Source organism: Egretta garzetta, unplaced genomic scaffold (assembly GCF_000687185.1).
Source record: "Egretta garzetta isolate BGI_Z169 unplaced genomic scaffold, ASM68718v1 scaffold287, whole genome shotgun sequence".
Classification (NCBI taxonomy): Eukaryota; Metazoa; Chordata; class Aves; order Pelecaniformes; family Ardeidae; genus Egretta; species Egretta garzetta.
This window is the reverse complement of record NW_009260435.1, coordinates 10,169,428-10,191,093: the sequence shown is the minus strand read 5'-3', so window position 1 is coordinate 10,191,093 and position 21,666 is coordinate 10,169,428. Positions and strand designations below refer to the sequence as shown.

The window sequence follows — 21,666 nt, the reverse complement described above, 5'->3', positions numbered from 1 at the left end:
AGAGGCACCAGAGAAAAAGCCCTTACCTTGTCAGCAAAGTGCTTGATGATAAAAGCCTTATTTGACAAACGTGGTTTTTCAAAGAGGGCACATTTATTCAAATGAGTATTGTATAGTTTTTGGGCCCAAGTGTCATCCGAGCCTTTTGGCATCTACAGAAGAGAACACACAACCATTTAAAATGTCTTGAAAACTTTTCAGTAGCAAAAGAAACTAAAAAGATGGGGGACCACACTTTGTGGTTTGCTTTCAAACTCCAGCTCCTCGAATTTCCAGCACTGCCATAAGCAAGGAAGCTGGTAGCCAGCTATGTACTTGCATTTCCAATACCCTGGACTGGGTGCAGCCCAGCAGCAGGTATAGCTGCTGTGTGACACATACAACGCTAGTAACGCTTCCAGTGTCACACGCCTGAAGGCAGGGATCCAAGAGGCATGTTATCTGACTGAGCAGTGTCTCAGAACTCATCCACCACCATTAGAGATTACTTGTGATGCTTTGTGATACACAAGAACCCCAAGCTGGGTTTCCACTGAAGTAGACACCACGCGCCATCCCCTGTACGTGGCTTGGCATAAATTAAACTAAGATAAAAGACAAAAGGTGAGACACCAAGCAAGAGGTAATTTGGAGAAATCTGACAGGACCCTGCACTTGCTACACTCAGGAAAGAGAAAGTTGCCAGAGTCAAACCAAAGGTTGATCAGAGACCCAGAAACAGATACAGGCACTTGATGGAGAGGAGGGGAAAAAAAAAGCATGACTAAATCAATTTTTTCGCCTCCTGTAATTGCCAATTCTGTTTGTATGTTCTCCAAATCCTTTCAACAGCAGTGTCAAAATGATGGCTGCCCACAGATGACTTTTCCCTGCGAGGCCCCAGAAGCAGGACGGCTGATGACCTCTTTCTCTATGAAAGCCCCTGAATGCACACCTTGCACTCCTCATCCAACAGATCCAGAATTCCCATTTTGGCCTCTATGAGGTTGATGCAAGGCTGATTGTCATAGAAATCAATCAAGGTCCATGGTATTTGTTCTTTCATATATTCTTCTTGTTCCAGCTTGAAGACATGCTACAGGGCAAAAAGAAACAGTTTTCTGTGAAATAAAATGCAGAATAAATACATAAACTCTCACTTGAATTCTTCTCGGCACATTAATCCAGGCTGCCAAGTGACACACTAGTTCAACTGAATAAACCCTTTTAACAAGTGAGTGCATGAAAAAGAAATTAACCTTTTTTCCTGGCCTAAAAACAACAGACTAAATTAAAGCACTCATCCATATTCTCTGCAAATAAGGTCTATTTTTTCCTATCTTTTTACTGTATTGTCCCACAATCACTATAAGCTCTTTTCTCTTATAAAAAAAAAACAAACCACAAAATCCAGAAAAAGCCTCAAGTGCAGGAACAGCAACTTATAAAGTGGGATGTGCTATGCATTTTGATTTTGAAGTTATGAATACTGCTCTATTTCAAGTAAAATTTCACTATAAATACTTTTGCGTTTCCTTGTAAAAGAACAGACCTCCATTTTCTCTTAAATGGCTGATGATTTTTTTTCTAAGATGACGCATTGCATTAAAATACACTCTTCCGCAAAAACCTGCAAGAATGACTCTAGGAGTATTAGCACAAGAAATCCCTTAAGCAAAATTTTGTGGAAGATTTATCTGGTATGAAGATCAATAACAATGTAGCTGTATATTTATTCAAAAATATTATCACAAAAAAACCTGCATAGCTTTAATGAAATGTGCATAGGAGATGAATTAGAACTTCAGGGAAAAAAGCTAAGATATTAAACAGGCAAACTGTGGTCTTAATAGCACAAGCACTTCTTTTAAAAACAAAAAGACTGCTGACTCCAGTTATTTTAAATGACGTTTTAGCTCCCATTTAAATTTTAATGCCTAGGAACTGCTCTGGCAGGCAGAGCTGAGCTCGGCCGTACCCTGGCAGCAGCAAAGGGCTGTGCTGTGGGCAGGCCTGGGGGCCACAGACTCCTGCCCTCCTGGGGCGGCCCCAGTGGCCCCCTGAGCTGAGAGCAAAGCCCACCAACGCCTCGCAGCTCTCTGGCACACAGGCAGCAGGAAACTGCCCTGACAAAGCAGTTTATGCCTTTTATTTCATTAGCTTAACGCCATCCTTTCCGAAGCAGCACTCCTTAACGGAGCCCGCAGGAGCCGTTCCCACCCCACCACTTAGCGGCTGCGTTCCACGCCGAGTTAATTCTTGACAGGAAAGCCAATGGGTAGCGTTTCATTGGCGAGTCATATCCAACCTAAGTCCTGAAAGAAAACATCAAACCACTTCTCCACTGTAAAGGAATTAGCAATTACATGGTGAAAAATGTCTTCAGACCTAATTTTCCTTAGGGGCTGTGGGTGGCCAGGCATGGGGAGGGTGGCCGGGTAGGCCGGGCAGGCCGCGGAGGTGCGAGAAGCAGCCCGGCAGTGCCTAAGCCGCCTGCCCTCAGCCGGGCGCCACGTGAAGGCAGCCTGGCTGCCGCCACAGGCACAGGGCTTTCATTTAAAACAACTTCCACACCGGGTACCTGCATGGCAGCCCAATGGGTCCGTGTCCACCAGTGCTGGGTTTGGTAGTTTGGTGGGGCCATCAACACCAAAGCCCTGTCACCTGTGCTGAGACGAGTGCTTATAGCAACAGCACGAGAGGGAAGGGAACATGGGGATGGTGATCTTTACTAAAGAAGCGAACCCTTCCAATTCTTACACTGACTAGATTTTTGTTGTATTGCTGAGAAAACTCTGAGATACCTTGTGTTTAGCAGCTGTGGCATCCTGCTAATGGAGCTGAAGCCAGCCATGGCACTGCCAGCCATGGCTCTACCAGCATGGAAAGGGCTCGCCGGGGCTGGAAAGCCCAGCCTCTGCTCCAGCACCCGGCTTACTCCCCGGCAAACATGCCTGCCGCCGGGATAACAACGGTGCGGGGAGATCCAGTCCTGCAAGCATGCTCCGCCATGGAAGTATGCTCGTAAAGAGAGTTCAAAGCTATTCCTGTACTGCAGCACAGCTTAGCAACAGACCTGGCATAAATAACTTGCCTCATCATTATGCAGGTAAGATATATAATTACAAACGTCACTAAGGCTGAGGAGAGCGAGCGAGAGAATCGTGATCTCTCTGGAGGAGGGAGAAGAGGCTCCTCTTGCCACACGTCAACCATCAGCTTCAGGCCGAGGCTGAAAACCCTCAAAAAATAACGCCAGGAGAGGAAGCATGGGTGGCAGAATCCCAGCGGCAAAGCCCTGCTCGCTGCTGCCCGTGCAGAGGTTATGGAGACATGGCTAACTCCAACTTCATCTACACAGTGCTGTCATTGACAGGCAATCTCCAGGTCTTAATTGCCAAGCACTGCTTCTGTCTTATAATTGTTACTGTGATCGGAATTTCAAATAGTCCCAGAGCAGCAGTTAGTCATAAAATCTATTTCTAGGACATAGTCGCTCTTTCCCCATCCCCCAAAGCCCACGGCCAGGACAGTTGGTTAATAGACTGAAGGAATTCATTGTAACCACTGGGGACCCAATTAGCAGAATGGGCTTGGGTGAGAGGAAAGGGAAGAGGAAATGCCAGCCATTTCCTACTTACCATATTGAACTGCTGCTGCAGCTTTTCATTGGCATAGTTGATACAGAACTGTTCAAAGCTGTTGATTTCGAATGTCTCAAATCTAAAATATGCAGATACTCAAAATTACTAGCGCAGTGAAAAAAAACAGATTAAATGACCACATAGTTGCAAATTCCCGCCCTCCGGTCAAATTAATTGCATTATTCATTCCAGTCACAAACAACCAACGAAGCACACAGGGAAATGGCAAAATGCAGCACATGGGCAATTCAGTGATGCTCCCTCTTTAGGCAGGGATGAGAACACAGGGAAGGGACTGATGTTCCTGGAGAGCATGGTAGTTATCTTTGTCCTCTCTAGAAGTGCCACCCTGGAGGAACAACAAGATGACAGCTCCCTTGTAACTTTCCCCAGTGCAACACATAAAGAACTACCAACAGCAAAATGTCAAACCTGAAAGTCAAGACAAAGATCTTAGCGTGTCAAAACTAAACACCTACTTCCTTCAACTTGAATAAGCAGCTGCTAAGGGTTTGGGGGTTTTTTGAATAATCCACACAGCATTATGTGACAAAGACAAAGATGCTTTGCAGTAAGATTATTCCATAAAAGGTGTCATATCTCTGACAAAAAGACTCACCCATAGATGTCCAACACTCCAATGAAAGAATGCTGTTTTACAGTAGCATGAAGGGCTTTGTTCACATGATCTACAATCCAGTTAAAGAGATTAGCATAGATATGTTTGGCCAGTGCATCTCTGGCATTGATGGCATGAAGTTTAGAAATTGGCTTGATGTAGGTTTCGGTGGCAGTCGCGAGCTTCCTATGGCAAAGCCAGTGGGCCATCTCTTCATACTCCACACCCATGAGGTCACAGAAGATGGTGAGGGGTTCATGCTTGGGCTAATAAAAACAATCTCGTTAGGCCTTGAAAAACCATTACCAATAGCACACATGCAATCATGCAGTCAGAAGAACTGCCTGCCTGCAGTGTTCCAACGATAAGCAGCAACAGCAGCTTCCTCAGCTCTTCCTCCTTCAAAAGTTAACAAGTTCCCTACCCAATTATCACATTCACATTGCTGAAGTAAATTAGTGAATCATGGTTTCCCCAAAGGCATTTTACTGTACTTGTGTTCACCAAAAAGCCCCACACAGGGAACCTGCAACCTTCACAAAAATGAATCACCTAGCTTTGCAGGGATGGGCTTGGTATTTTGAATTCTTGCAAGTCACTCAGTTTTGAGTGAAGAAGCTAGAGAAGTGCAGGGGACAGTACATCAGCTGTGTGCTGGGGACAGAATGGACTACAGCTCCTGAGTGCTGCTCTCGTCTGCTCATATACATCCATGGCAGGGAGTGACAGGCAATGGGGCATCACAGCCCAAGCCAAGAACAAAGAGGAAAAAGTGTGGAAGGGCTTTGGTGCCCTGGCCTCCATATTTAACATAATATTTTCTCAGTGAATTCTGGAGACAAACATTAAGAGATTGGAATACACAAATGACGTTCTCTAACTCTCAAATTGGACTGCACAAGTGAAAAATTCCAGATCTTTGTTTAACCAGGTAAAATCAACTAGCAAGGCTTGCACTCTGAGATGGGTATATAAGATTTCTGCATAAAAATCCATGCAGCACATTCACCACTCAGTGAGTTAAGATACTACACCTTGTGACTAATAGGCAAACCGATAGCTAGAAATCAAGGAGGACAGACAGGTCTTTCCTCCTAAGGAACTCCCCTAACACTGCTTCCTCATCACGTTCACTTTGCACCCGGTGCCCTAACAGCACGCTGGCAAGCAGCGTCTTGACAAGGACAGATTACAGGGGGCTGTTACTACACGCCCAGTAGCTTCATCAACTTTATCTTTCTATTTCTACGTCCTTCTGACTTCTCTGGGGCTTCTTCCAGTCTTTACAGCATACAGGTCCCATGGCAGTGCTGTTACACCTCCAAAATCCAGTTAACTGCAGAGCATGTCTTCTTTCAGTTTAGCCATACCACTTTAACTGGCTCAGAAGACAATAAAAAGATACTAATAATAATGAACACTGCACAAAAGAGTGTCACATCAGGGTTATTCAAGCTGACATCAAACAAACTGATTCATTCACACAGCACCATGCAGAGCCCTTCGCTGAGCTCCCTGAAGCACCACCATTGCATCACCGTGCCAGCGCTTCCCAGGCAGACCAGTCTGCATGGTGACAGAGCTCTGCAATGACATGGCTATTGTCAGAGAGCAGCATGGCTCAGGTAGCGGATGCCGTTGAACAGACATTCACCGCCACCTGCTAGATGTTTACCACGTCCGGATAGGATTGCACAGGAACTTGCGGCTTTGTACTAGCTCATTCAGTGGGATTCCTGCACCGGAGATACCCATTACAACACAGGCTAGCTCATCATGTCCTGAGGCTCATCAGCTTTCTACCTGTGATCATTAAACGATGCTTTCTTTGTAGAGAAAACCTTTTTAAGACACACCAAAGAGCCAGCCTATCACCATGGTTTCACAGCAGCTATCCATTAGATCCCACAGACGGATGGTGTCAGCCCAGGCACACTGATCACCCGTGGCCTGGTGAAGGATCTGTTGTCTCAGCTCCAGAAACTGGTACTGCAGACTCTTGAGAAAGCGACTGACAGTAAAATGAGAAAAAACCCCTGCAACTGTTGCTACTATTTGAAGAGAGAGAAAGATGAAGGCTGTGTAGTCCAGCAATAGACATTAAAAGAAAGGCAGAAGGAGAAACTGGTCACTTGTGAATCCAAGGCAGAGAAGAGTGACAAGCCAGATCTTTTTTGTTTCTCATCTCCAGAATATGGACTTCAGTAAGAAGCCTTGGTCCTCATTGAATGAGGAGGGTTTTTTCAGATCAGACTACGCAGTCCTCGCTGCTGACCTCCACAAAGGTAAAAAAGGACTGATAAAACACAACACTTATGATGAGTCACATAAGTCATATCTGTATACCCTATGCTCATGTCTAGACATCCCAAAGGACTTTGCGAAGCATTTGCTTTGCAATTATTTAGGCCATTTTAGCATTTAACATTAAAAAAAAAATACCCTGCAAAGCACTTACTGTGGGCAGGGAATGTGTTCATGCAGGAAAATATAAAGATCTAGACACCTGCCCAGGACTTCAAAGCTAGCCTGTCTGGTAGACTTCTCTAGGACAGATCAATCTGAAGTGAAATTAAGGCAGCCACTATGATAATACAGAGAGTACTGTCTAAAGCCTCTAAATTGAGAAGAGTTAAATCCATCTGCAGAAAGAACTGTGGAAATGTTAACAAATTAGAAATAAATACATTGCTTGCATTTTTACATTGTTACTCTTTTCAGACTAGGTCCCTGCAAACAAGCAGAAGACAGAACTGTCAAGAGTGAGAACCATGCCCTTCAGCTCATCTCCTACTCACGGGAATAGTGCAGCTGTCAGAATCCCGAGATGCAAACTCCACGTTGCCCAAGTGAAGGATGCCAGCAAGGATTCGAAAAATTCCCATTTGGTAGGAATCACTAATCCCTGAAAAATGATGAATAAAACGTTTTGAATGGAGAGAGAAATAAAGAACCATGAGCTGCAGTTGATGAAAATTTTTATTAAGAAGAGAAAAACGGTGACAGCTGGGTGCTTTTTTCAGAGGCTTTGGCATTTGACACTACTGCTTGGCTCCTCTTCTATTAAAAACATTTTATGACCAGATGCAAAAAAAATCCATTAAAATGAACTATTTAATTTGCTGTTTCAAAGTGCTTTGTCAGTGACCTCCAACACTGTATATGCTACACCGAGGGAATCCATTTATGTTCATATGATGCCTCCTCCTCTTACACTAGATATGTGATTCCACTGCAATTTAAATACCTCCTTAATGCAGTAAAAGCATCTCAGTCTCAAAGTTTATCAAACTCTCCTGTTTTTAAACACAACAGAGTATGAAGAAAATATACACAAACAATGTAGAAAACATTTGCTAGTATATCGGATTTGGGATATGACTGTGTTTTACAAATTACCTAGCAAAGTGCAGGCCTGCCTGGTGTTTACCATTTCCTTAGCATCATCGACACCATCAATCACAGGGCTTCCACCTTGCTTCGTATAGTGAAAGTAATTTGCATTCCCTGTAAGAGAGGTAACACATCTTTTACACACACTGATGCACAAATTCACAGCACATCTGTAAAGCTGTGTAATGATTAAGTTGCTCCTGGCAGAATCCATGATCTGAAATATGCCAGTATATTTTTGCCTCCTGGCTCATAGGACCCGCTTATTCTGGAGGATATTTTTTTCAAGATTTAACAGTGCAAATAAGTATTCTTAAGCTACCTGGTTCCTACAATAGGCCCTCAAGCATATTCTTGGTTGAGACTTCCACACCTGTGGAATAATCACTTTGGAAGCAATTCTTCTCCAAGTCTGAGCCAACCACCCAAGTGGTAGTTGTAGAGGTGACAGTAGCAGCACTTTGGAATTATGTGGCAGATATTATTACGCTACTATTGTATTGGGATATTTAAAAAATTCTATTTTGCCCATTTTCTTCTTGTTTCTAATCTATGGTCTGGTTTATGAGTATCTGCAGTCCATTCTGGCTGAGAAGTCGTGGTTGGAGAACTGACAGCTTCATACCGCTCTGGGGAGAGTGCTGGGCTTCACTGGGAGAGCATTAGCTCTCCTTGGGTGCTGTGTAAACTCCTATGGTTTCAGTGGCCGTGCTTCCAGCTGCAGTAACAGACTCCTTTTCTTCTGATCTGCTAAGGTTTCAAGAATGCTGAAAGAGGAGTCTGCTAAATGGCTTTCTTTAGTTATAATTACAGCAGTTCCTTTCTTCCCTGTGTCAGCAGATGTGAATCCTAAATGTGCCAGGATGGTGCAGAAGAGCAGAGAAACACTTTAAAACCAGAACAGTATTTCAGAAATCAGCACTGGCAGGCTGTGCAGTTTTCCCACTACGAAGCTAACTTTTAAAAATATGCAAGAAGCACTGATATTTATATTGAATTTTGAAAAAGATGAGGTGATTGCCTGTCCCAAGGTCATCATCATGCCTTTCTTTTACGAAGTACCAGCTCCTGTTAAATGAGAAACCTTTCCCTTATCAACATTTTAATTTGAAAAATGAAAAAATTTCACTTATCAGTTTTGTGATCACCAGGTTAGCAGAGATGGTAAAGTAACTGTTGTAACAGCCCAAGTGAAAGTATGCGGATGCAAAATAAGCTTTTCAGGTGCTTACGCCAGAAGTGGTAAAACTCTCTAGTAGCTGGAGCCATGGAAAAAAGGTTTTAAAGGACCAAGAGAAGAGAATTTCACCCTCGCCACTGGAAAACTACTCTGGAATCGAGGACATACTAAGTCCTAGTGATTACAACTGCAGTGTACTAGAGTTTGCTGAATAAACAAATCTGTTGCTTTCATTTTATCCAAAAACCACCCAGTCTGAGATGTGTCATTTTTGTTATTTTCAATATATTTTGGTATTTGAAGGTTTAAAAGTTTAGAATTTAAAAGCCAGCAATTCTTTTGGTTCTACGGCTCAAAAAGCTCAGAGATGCTGCTTTGTACCTACAATTGCACAACACAACGAATGTGGATTTCATACCTAATCGTAGAGTTTTAAACTCAGGTAATGCTGCAGAGGCACAAAGTTGGTAAAATATGTGGTAATTTCTCTCCTCTTCTGCCTTTAAAAAGAAAGGAATTGATTATTTTTCACAACTTAACAAGCACCAGAAACATCCACGAGTAGAAAAGAATTACTATGTTTAATGCTTTCTGTAGCATTACATTAAGAACATGGAAGCCACATGGAAAAAGGAAAGATAAATCAGGATCTATCATTTCCTTCCTGATAAATTCAATCCATTTTCAACAGCAAGAAGCATGCAGACGTTTTCATTTAAAAAAAATGTATGATTTCACTTTTCAGAACTCTGGATTACTATTAAACATAGATCAGGATTCTATGGGTGGGTGAAATGATCATACTTAAAAGCTTTTCATTTTCCAAAAATAACTAATACCATTTGCCTCAGCATTTACAGTAAGCTGGCGAAGGGAGTAGCTTTCTTGCCAAGGCAAAGCTGGAATTTTAAAATGAAGGACAAACACAGCTCAAAAGGTTATGACTCATGACCAACACCACAATTCTGAGTCTAAGCACTCTAAATTTCATAACTTCAAAACAAAAAAAAAAGAAAAGAAAAGATGCTCTTCCAGCTAAACCACGTTCAAGAAGTCTCTCTCATTTTCAAAATATACAACAGTACTTCAAGTAACACCCTACGCAATGCAAACTAATTATTTGTTTTATATCTGTAGGCAGCCAGTCAAGGATCAGTCCATTTTTACTGAGCTCTAGACTATAAGGAAGGCAAAGATGGAGAGGAAGCGTGGGAGACAAAAAGGATGCAGATCGGTTCAAGTATGAAATGCCAAAATGAAGAGAGTTCAAGAAATGTGAAATTACATATTCTCATTTGCCTAAATAATGGCAATTAAGACTCATTTGTAATTTTTGGGATAGCAGTGGGTTTTAGCAAGAAATTGAAAGTGAACTGCGATGGCAGCTTTACAAACCACAACTTCTGGAGCATGAGAGGTTTCTGCTAGGTTTTGAAGCCCTATTTTATAATACTACAATAAGGACAAAATCCTATCTAGTATTGCACTGGAAGTATTTAGTGTTTAAATATACAGCCTTTTTAATACATATTTTACAACTACGAATAATGAAAGGTTGACTTGGTTTTCCTTTCCTCCCCCCTCCCCACACATGCTCTATTACAAATACACTATTACAGCCATCTCTTAGGAGAGATAACTAATATCAGCAAGCAATAGCTTTTTTTTTTTTTTAGCATAGTCATACGAATGTACAATAAGATTGCAACAGTATTACCTGAAACACCACTCTTGACTTTTCCAAGAGGTAAGTTCTCATGTTAGCACCAATGATTCGATACCTCTTATCAAAACCAATTTCAATGTATTTCCCAAAGCGACTGCTGTTGTCGTTCCTCGTAGTTTTGGCATTTCCAATAGACTGAAAAAAGGGAATATTATGAAGGTTAAATAGCTTTTAGAAATTATCAAATCATCTATGTGGCTCATGAACATTTAACAACGTTAATTTTGTCCTGGTTTCAAAACAATCAAGAATTTAATAAAGAACAATCTCTGCCTGGTCAGCAAGTTACATCAAAATATAGTTATTTCATTAACACAAGACTGGGAGCTGATCTTCCTAGCAATGGTTTCACTTCCACATAGCCTAATTTTCTAGCTAAAAATCCTTTCTTGCTCTCAGAAGTCTTTTAAAACAAATTAAAGAGCGTAACAGAATGTTCACATTCTTCTTCACAGATTTCTTCTAAGGACTTAATAAAACTATAATGGTTATTCCACACTGTATATATTAATTTATGTATGGGTACAGATAGACGTATAGAACTTGCAGCCTCTGTAAATCTACCTATCATAAACCCCTAGTCCAGCAAACAGCCCCTATGTTCTGTCTAGCTAACAGTTTATTATTATTTTTATTTATTTATATTATTATTATTATTATTATTATTATTATTATTACTCTACAATCAACTACATTTCCAAACTACTTCTGCAAACATACCATTGTAAAATATTTACTGTGTGCCTAAATATAATCTAAAAATTAACATGTACAGACTCACGTAATTTGCCTGAAACTGAATCACTTCCACAGCAGCTCGGTTACTGACCCAGAGTCTCCAGTGCTGCCCTATGTGCCTAACTGTCTTAGATTAACTCAATGCAGCTTCATACACAATAAACAATATTTAATGTATTTCCTCTATAGTACATGGTCTTGGAACGCCCAGGGCAAATGACGACTGTGGTTCCCGAACGGTCTTGGTGCACCTCTGCCTTACCTCATCAGCGTTTGAATTCACTGCAACAGGTACCAGCTGGATATATCAGAATTCAAGCCATGCAAATCACAACATGCTGAACTTCAAAGAGCCTTTTCTCTTCTCAGTTAGATCATGTTTTAGACATCATATAGCAATTCACCTTCCAAAAAAGTCCTAAAGATATCTCTGTATCAAAAGGAATGGCATTGGGAGTAATTCGGATACAGCGCACTGCCTTTTACCATATGCCACTGTGTTTATGCTGTCAAATACCTAACTCTGAAGTATACCATAACTGAAGACACGGAGTTGTATCAGTGTCCTAGTTTCCTGGTTCACATAGTCATCCATAGGAACCCTGTACTGAAATAAAACTTGGGAAAACCCAATGAGAGCAAACGGCAATGCTGAGTATTGGTATTCCAAATCTGTAAAAGGAAGGGCAGTGAATCAGTAAGGGCCATCCGGGCACAGCGCGGGAGCGGGGAGCAGGCTGTCACAAACCCCGCTGCAGCAGCAGCACGCCTGACCGAGCAGATGTCAGAGCGGGTATCAGATGAACAGTTGCTATGACGGATGTAAGAACAAATTGCATCTCCGCAGTTCTAAGAAACGCTGAATTCATTCGAACTGAACATACTCAAACTGCATTTCTCGTGTTTTAAAATTATTGCTACTGCGATATATTTTGTTGTTGTTCGTAGCAATATAATATTACAATATTTTCAAAAACTAATTATTACTTTGAAAAGTGTTACTTCTAAAATCAGTTAAGAACGTCTTTGGTATTACAAGATTGCTTATCAGAGTACATACTAATCTGTATAATTCACATAGTTACACAGGGTAACAAAGAATGAGAGGCAGGAAATTGCATTAAAGATGTGTTTTAAGACTTGACAATTTCTACATGTGCAATAGGAAAACTGTATATAGTTATTGACTACAAAACTAATTATTCAAAAATATTTGCTAGAAATGTATAGTGGTCACTTGCTATTACAGAGTATTTAGTAGGCAAAGATGATGTGAAAATCTGACACTAATGATGGTAGCTCATCAAATGCTGGCATTTAGGTTGTCCAAATACAAATTAAAAAATAAAATTACCTTCTGCTCCTAAGATTTTACAATCAACTCTGCAAATGAGGAGTTCCCTGTTTCTAAAATTAATTACTCATTTTATTCCTCATCTACATGGGTTAATTTGTGTTTCTGCTGATGTATCAAAATGTTAATTTTGCTATCCTAGAGTCTGTCTCAACAACAGATTTCAGAACGCTCACTCTAAAGCTTCTTTAAAGCTCAAGTGTTTGAAGTTAAAAGGGTAACTTTCATCCAGTCATAACAATGTTTAAAGTAATTGAAATTTTAGATATACACCTGCAAAATTGCCATTGCTCTCTAGGGCCCAGGCTGCTCCCCTGGCTTCCTCTGATAGCTGGATGTTTGGATCCCACAACAGCAGAGCCCACTGCTCATCATGGCACAGCTTGTTTTATCTCGTAAAACAGTTTAAAACCACCACACAGCACCACAAACCAGGCACAATTACCTTGTGATAGAACACAAACTGTGATGGGGCAGCTATAGTTTGAGTATCATGAACTCCTCACGCCAGGAGGAAAGAAGGAATAAAACATAGTTCATTTTTAAAAATACCTGAGAAAGAAAACAATGGCAGCATTTTGCATTTCACTGTGTGCACTCCATCTTCTCATGTCTATCCACTAATACTTCACCCTATTGCATAGAGCTGCTAAATGTTTACCAAGGCATCAGTTGTCCTAAGCATTTTCTTAGGCCGTCCATAGGCATGCGCATGTGCGTGGCTATGGACAGCGCTACTTCTCTCAAGGAATTCCCCCAAGACTGTTTCTCTCTGGTGACTCATTTCTTAACATAGTTCCTTAACTTCAACTACAACTTCAATCTACACAAAGGCAAAGACACAAAAAGCAAGCCAGATGAGCGTTAAGAAATGTTTTCAGCTTGGCCACAACATCAGAATTACAGCATCTCCTGAGGGTCCCGGAGAACAGAGATGCTGAAGCAGGAGGGAATGGTACATGTTACCTTACAGCCTACTGCCAGCACCTATGCTCCCAAGCCAATGGCTTTGGGACTTGACTAGTTAATTACACAGATTTCCAGAACTGAAACGTTAGTCTGAGGTAATTTCCCTCTGAAAGAAACTGTGTGCATCTCACGTAAGTTTGCTTTCTCAGCCTGTCTTCCTTAATCACATTTCTTAAAATGGAACATTTGCTTTACTCAACAACTCTCTTCACTTCAAAGTATAATCTACCTGCCCTCACTGCGTGATGTACACGTTGGGTGGGTAAGACCAGAATTTCTAATCCTCTTTGGAATTTTACACACAAAAAGAATCTTCTGCGCTGGCATTTGGCCAGTGGTCTGGGAACTATCAGTTTTACAAAGCCGAACAGATTTAAAGCAGCACTGATATAAAAATTACTTTGTTATGTGAAATATATTAACAATACTGAAACATTACCTCCAGTCTTCTCTCTCTCTTTCGTAAATACTAGACAAAACGATGCCTAAAGCACCTCCCAGTAAATGGATTAAAACCAAAATTTTAAAATGCCTTTATTCTAGGTTCTTTAATCCTTAAAAAAAAGTATGGATTGCTCCCTCTGTTAGCTTATGTTCACCCCAGAATAATAACTGTAGCTGGAGGGCAGGGCTTAGTGCAGCAGCTCTCTTACCTCCATGATGGGGTTGGAGGCCAAGACTTTCTCCTCAACATTGGCTTCACTGGCGGATCCACTGACCGTGGCAAAGTACCTCATGGCATACTTAGCAGAGACGGTCTTTCCGGCCCCGGATTCCCCGCTGACAATGATTGACTGATTTCGCTCATCTCTGAAACACAAAGATGGGTTAATTACCAGCTGTTCTCTCAAGGACACTTGTTTTTTGTGTCCCCAACTTGGCAACAACCCTTCCACCATAAATGTTAGCAGTACAGCAATAATGTAAATGCATGTGGCAGAAACAAGGCTGTTAGTGACCGAGCTGCCTGAATGGCTGACCAGACTGCCTGCGCCCGGGATCGATGCTGCCGCCGCAGTCCAGCCAGCCAGCCGAGCTGCTCCAGGGGACCTGGCTACAGCAGAGTACCCATTACCACTATTCACTACGTGCTTCTGCAGCTACTTCTATCCAGTGTCTCTGGTAAAGTGCTCCACTAAATTATCAGTGCTCATTAGTAAAGATCATTAATGCCATCTTACAGATAGAGAACCCAACAGCAGAGCCAGCAACAGAAACCTTTCGTCCTTCTGATCTAATCACCAGCTTTTCCCAGAATTGTTCTGAATCTGAAAAATTCAAGCAGGGCTGTTCAGGACACAAATAGCAGCTCTAGAGTGAAGACGATCCCTTTGTTGTAAAGTAATTTCTCATTTAAAAAAAATAATCTCCATTTGCTACTAAAGCAATTTTCCCTCATCTCAAAGAGGGCTCTATCCATAAACCCCAACTGTATGACTAATGAACACACTACGAAATAACAAGGATAGAAATTAGCATTTATATAGCCTGAATCTTTCAAAATAAAGACCATGCATACTTTATACAGTATTTTGTATTTCCAAAGCAAAAGAAGTTAAAATGAATGAGATTTCAAAATACTACTGTGACCTGGGTGAGCTTAACTCTAGTTTACATACTGGAAAGTAGAGAAAAAAGGAATAAAATTTTAACCCAAAGATTTTCAGAGCTGGGGCTGGAACACAGAAAGTATGACCAAGCCCCCAACCAGGCTGCACTGTGAATGAAATTCCGGGCACACGCATGTTCAGGCAGCACATATACAGCCCGCACAGCTTCCAAACACCCATGGAGGCCACCAGCAAATGCTATGCCGGGGAAGTGAAGAAACATGTACAGAAAAACTATTTGCGGTTTCTGCAAAAAACTGATGAAATTGTGAAGCTAAATTACAGATCACGTTGTTACTCTCAAGCTGTTACCTATCTTCAGAAACGTCCCCAAGCCCCCAGATGAGAGCACAACTCCAGCACCTACTTCGTGTTGCACAAAGACGCAGGCCAATGGAGCCACTGGCTGGGTCATGCACCGCTGGGAGAGCCAAGGTGGGATTCGTTTAACCGAATGAAGGCATGGGCTGAAGTGGGTTTTCCACATTTTGGTAAAAGGAAATTACTTTACATGGCTGGGTGCTGACTTAAATTTAATAGGAAAGCGTTAAGAAGATCAAAGCAACCTAATTTTATGTTCTCAACTTCCATTTAACACATGCGATAGGTGCGAATGACTACAGCACAGTTCACACATTCACATACACCAAGCTGCCAGTCTCAGTGGGAAAATTGTGGCAAAGCAGAACTGTTCGGCTTGATACCAGGTTGTGTGTAGTCCAGGTTACGTAGGCTGAACTGCCAGAGGTAATGAAACCACTTGCCTGTGAGACCTGTCCTTACAGCAGCCATCAAGCCTGCTGCACACGCTCCTGGGGGAGGTCTGTGGTGCCTGGGAGGGCTTGCGGTACCCATGAAGATTTCCAGTTGGGAAAGGACGATGAAACACTCTTGCTTCTTCCCCATTGCCCCCTTCCCTGAGTCTGCTGGCAATGCATGCAGGACAGCCTGCAGCTCTGCATGTCAGGAGGTGGTGCGAGTTGCATGGATGCTCACGTTCAACAAGAGCAGCAGAAGGACATGAGAGATGTCCAGCCAAAGACCTAACTGGGACAACCACTAACAAACAATTTTCCCCTCACACAGACAGTTCCTGCAGTGAGTCAAAAACAGAGAACAATTTCTCCGTAAGCCAGGCAGTGCTCTTTCTTTTATTCTGCCACTGCTCTCTCACATGGAAAAAACCTCAACCATACCATTATAAAATATGAAACTTCTGGTCTGACTTCAGGAGATGGGCAACGACATAACAAGCTTTTCATCTGTATTCATTCGATTCATTTGGTTGTAGATCACCAGCTCTGTTTCATGTATTAAGTATCATTAAATATATGAAGACTCATGAAGCTCAAGTCCTATGAAATGTATCCCCTGATGACTGAGCTTGTTTTTAGTTTAGTCCCCAAAGTACAGAAGGCTTTCAGAAAACAAAGTAACGCAACCTCAGTACTACAGACTTCTGACAAAACTGACAACAAAGACTGAACTCTGTTGCCAAGAGAGGAACATTGAAATAAAGGTGTCTCATTCTAACTCGCACCTCCCTGAAGGACATGTGGGTGAGCGTGGAAAGTGCACACTGGTTTTGCCATCCCTAGTCCCTCCTTGGGAGCTCAGGAGTGGCTGCAGAAGAGAGAGCTCCATGTTTTCAAAGACAGTAATGAAAAAACGAGATTGAAGTAATTTCTTCTTAAGAATACTGTTGCTGATTAGCCTAGAGCTTCCTTCCCCCACACCATAAGGTATGAAGATGTACCCTTCTCCTCAGCACTCATCCATGTGCTCAGGAATAAGGGATCCATTATTATATTACCGTGTAAGTACATATACACATACACTTTTCATAAATTCGCCTAGAGAAGATACGGCTGGCTCTGTGTGAGCTGCAAATGTTGCTGCCATGTCTTCTGCAATGAACATTTGTGCTTGCAGTAGCTACAGCAATCACGAGGAACAAAGGGCTCGCTCACTGTCTGCCGCGGAGTCCTCTCGCATCACCCTGCAGCGCTCCATCCACGCTCAGAGCCGCTCTTGTCCTCAGAAGTACATTAGTCCATTGTTTGGCTTTAACACACTGGAGCGACCATCCTCTAGCACATTATTCTTTCTGCTTTTTGGCAGAGAGAAAGGAAAACACAACAGAACAGCCAAGATCACACTCGACATTTGAAGGAGGAGAAAGGACAGCGTAACACAACCCCCCAAACGCAACAGCTGCGGGGGGTGAGCTGTTGTTGCCACAACCCCAGGGCAGACTTGGCATGCGGACGTCCTACCACAGGCAGCAAGATACTCAGTCTTCCAAAAAGGAGGGTGGGGAGGCCTGCCAGGCAGCCCCCTCAGCTGGGCAGAGGGCTCTTTGATGTCATTAAACTTTAAAGAAACAAAATGCCACATTGAAAAGAAAGTAACAAGTAAAATAGAATCAAAATACCTTGGACAGTGCATGAAATGTGGTGAGAATTATTTTTAATGGTAGGTATAAGCAATGGTCAGTCTGAACTATAGCCTCTGCTTATGCCAAATGAAATTTTCATAATCAGGCTACATTAAAAACAAAATGAAACAACAAAACCTCACAACAAAACAAAGGAAAAAATCCCCAGAAAACACAAGTAACACCACCCTGAGTTCTTTCTCAAGTATAAATAACACTTTTGGAGTTATTTTTAGCTAAATCATTAGCCCCCAGCCTTTGACCCAACATTTTGAGCACTTAACATGTCACCAGCCAGGAAAAAAGCTGTAATTAAAACTTTCGGCCAGTGAAGCAAGCAGGGCAACAGCATTACATGTGACACCACTTTGTAGCCTGATGCCACAACCCATTATCTATGCAATAATTCTTCATCTTCTTGGGGCTTCTTCTCTGAATAAAGCTCGTAATCAGACAATTTTAAAATTAAGATTACTTCTGAATGGAGGGAAGATTTTACTGTGCTTTTACAGAGCGAAATGAGGGAAAGCAAGCTGGGAGACAAGAAGGTGGGAAGAGTCCTCCTTCACCCAAAGGTGGGTGACTACCACACCCATGTGGTACAGAACTACACTACAGTGATACGATACTGAGCCATATTATCTTGAAAAGAGGTATTTAACCCCAGCAGACCGAAACAGATTGACTGGGAGCAGTTTGCCACTCATGGAAACACAAAGTTCAGGCATCGGTCAGGATCGCGTTCGGCTTTTGCCACTTCTGAACAATGCAGAAGAATAAAGGAATGACAAAATGAAAATAAAACTTCAGTTTTAAGATGATGGGCCCAAACATTTCACAAGCTGAGATGTGAAATGATAGGCTGAGACTGCTCGCAGCAGCAGGGGACTTGATTCAGAAATCTTCCATAACTGTTCCCTCAGGCCTACACTTTAAAAGTCACATGAGGGTAACAGCTGCTTCTTGTCAAATAAAAGAACCATAACACACTATGGTACAAATAACTGATAGTTTAAAATAGCGTTATCTATCACAAAAATAATGCCGATGTCCGATTTTGAAAGGTAATATTCAGATGCTGTATCCAAGCCATACACAACTCCACTCCTTACGACAAGTAATGGCCATAGAATGAGCAAAAAAATGTCACTAATTTTTTCCTATCATAATTCCAGTAAAGGACAGAAACAGATTTGTGCATAGGCTGGTAAATTGTAAAGACGATTTTGCTTTATCTACAAAATTCTGTCAACAGGCAATATGTTTATGAGGAAACTCACTGTCAGAGTGCCAAAACAGAAGAGATGTAGACTTACCTAACTCCTGGAAGCTTGAGATTACAACCTACATTCCAGCAGGGTTTTTTTAATGCTTGGAAAAAACATTGCAAAATTCAACACAAGCTGAAGTGTTCAAGATAGCTTCTGCTCAAAGGAGGTTCAGCACTGCCGGGGGGGAGGGGCGGGAGGAAGAAAAAGAGTGCTACAAACTGACTTAAGATATCTTACATGCAGAAAAGGGTTTTGCAGAATACGAATGAACTGACAATGCACAGGTAACCAGAAAGTGGTTTAAAAAAAAAAATCTTGTTTGCAAGATGTGGAAAAAACTCTTTGTTGAAGATGTGCATATATCTGAATGCAATACTTTTAATAGCATTGACTACTAATTTTCAATTCTGTATTTCAGAGAAACCTAAGGGAGATGCTTTCGGAAGGGCTCAGAATGGAGGAAACGCTACTCCCATCAGGTCACGGCTGTCAGCTTCAGTGGAAGCAAGAGCAAGACTGTCACTGGGCCCCCGCAACGTACATGGAGTGCTGCAACAACGCTGGCTAATCACTGATGGCTCTCATTATCGAAGGTGGCTTTTAACGACTGCACTTGACCAATGGAAAAATTGAGGCAGAAAAGAAAGAAACAGTTCACAAAATGAAACACTGAAGTTACTAACATGAAAGGCAGAGTTGTCAATTTTCAAACAACTTTAATTCCTTAAGATCACTACACCCATTGAAACTGGTTCCCTCAAAAATTAAAACAGCATCTTACTGCATCACAGCCGTTATTTCCATAGCAAAATGTCCAAACAGACCAGGATAATCAAGACAGAGACTAAAAAAACCCTACAGATATCTTTGTTTACCTTCTTCCTCTTCATCATCAGAAAATCCCTCTCTGAAGCTGGAACACTACAGTGGTTAAAAACCTACCCATCAGTAAGTGTTTCAGAGGGGATTAAAGAAGCCCAGAGCTATTCAATTTAATCATCAAAGCACAACATTGTTTTTGTGGGGTTTTTGCTTCCTATGACTGATGCATTGGATGCATCACTTGATCTTGTCTTTCAGACCCATGACTCCACAGCAAATAATGTCAAACAGATGTAGGTAAGCACAGACACCACAAAAACATCAGCCTGGGAAAACCAACAAAAGGAATACAGAATTATTGGCATCAACCTCAATATTTGTATCAATCCATCCATACCCACACCACCACATCTCTACCTGGCAAAAGCGTATCATTGACAGCTGATTTTAAAAGATTCTCATATGGGCTTTGAAACTCTTGCCTGCCATGAACTACTTAAAAGTTGAGTTTATCTCAATGCCATATAATATAGATGAGATTGGCAGAAAAGATCAGTGAGATATTGTTAATATAAAACGAAAAGACCAAATAACAGGGCAATTTGATGAGAAGAACATTAGTGCTTTGTCTTTGATCCTAAACCAGCTATGTTTGTTAACCTTGAGGACACTGCCAAGGTGCTGGTGTTCTTAAGGAAGCTTCTTCTCAGGGTAGTTTGAAGGCCACTACCTTCAGGTCATCTTCTCCCCTCACTGCTCCAGTGCTAAGAGGTTTAATTAAATCTACTGCCTTTTTTTGTGGAGTCGCTCCCAGTTTCTTCTTTTCTTTTGGAATAACAGATTTAGGTTACAGCTAAGGACACCAGCCCCACAGCACATGGCAGTTTCATTTTTTATTTAAATCAAAACGGCACTAACTGCTGCTAAAGGCCTGATCCTGCAATCTTCAAACACTGAAATCTCCTACTGCTTCAATGCAAGAACAAGAACACAATAAATAGCTTTTATTTAATCCAGCAGTGACAGTCTGGTCTGCTTTATCTCACCACTGTTCCTCTACTGCAGTTCTGTGGTAATAAGGCAGACTTGTAAGCCTGAAATTGCTTTACATTTTCAAAACACTGACTTTTGAATGATCAAAGAACCCGACTGAACCTGACCGCAAACTCACAGGGGAGGAACCTGTGACTCAGGGAACATTTGGGATAGGTCCTGTTCTCAGCATACACACATAATTACCACTAACATCAGTGTGTGCTGTGCCCACCAAAGACAGAAACAAAACTTAGCAATGTCCCATTCTGCTACAGCGGAATTATGGCAGCAGGAAAAGCAACGCAAGAAAATAACTTAAAAACTAATGACATTGCTGAAAGGTCAGACAGGATTCGTTCTGAAATGCTGGCATGTTTGCAGTCTTGCTGTACTTCCATTAGCTGCAACTACTCGGGAGAGCCATAGGATTAACCAGGGACCAACACAAGCCTAGTTTAAGCTACATGTCTTACACCCCACACTACAACACAGGTTTCCAAACTGCAAGGATACACGTACATACAGGCAGCTGACATGATTAAGCGTCTCCAGCAATGCAAACATAACTGACCTAAGTAAGCATCCTGGGTTTTGCAATCAATCTCTCAGCATCCCCGTTGCCTATCTGTGACAGTGTATGACCAAAATAACCTGCAGTATCCACCGTCAGAACACTCACACATCTTTGTATCTGAGAGCATGATTAAACGAATCTGTTTATTAAAGATCAGTTTCCCCCTGTGAGGCACCTATAGAAAATTTTACCAAACAACTTCCTCATTGCTAAGATGAAATAAAAGAAGTTTATACAATGCACTGAAAATAAAAGCAGCGTGGAAGTGCTAAATATCATTGTAACCACTTTATTGATGTTCCCAAATAACTCAGC

General features: G+C 41.7%; 1 protein-coding gene across 1 annotated transcript in view; it reads right to left on the bottom strand.

The window, feature by feature from the left end:
* MYO5A (myosin VA) overlaps positions 1-21,666 on the bottom strand; it is a 94,278-nt gene that overhangs the window by 44,182 nt on the left and 28,430 nt on the right. Inside the window, exons 5-13 of the mRNA XM_035899544.1 lie at positions 14,256-14,412; positions 10,533-10,676; positions 9,234-9,315; positions 7,642-7,749; positions 7,041-7,147; positions 4,243-4,508; positions 3,621-3,702; positions 935-1,075; positions 27-152 (exon numbers count right to left, since the gene is read on the bottom strand). Of these exons, the coding sequence (XP_035755437.1) occupies positions 27-152; positions 935-1,075; positions 3,621-3,702; positions 4,243-4,508; positions 7,041-7,147; positions 7,642-7,749; positions 9,234-9,315; positions 10,533-10,676; positions 14,256-14,412 (1,213 nt within the window). The remainder of the gene's footprint in view (positions 1-26; positions 153-934; positions 1,076-3,620; positions 3,703-4,242; positions 4,509-7,040; positions 7,148-7,641; positions 7,750-9,233; positions 9,316-10,532; positions 10,677-14,255; positions 14,413-21,666) is intronic.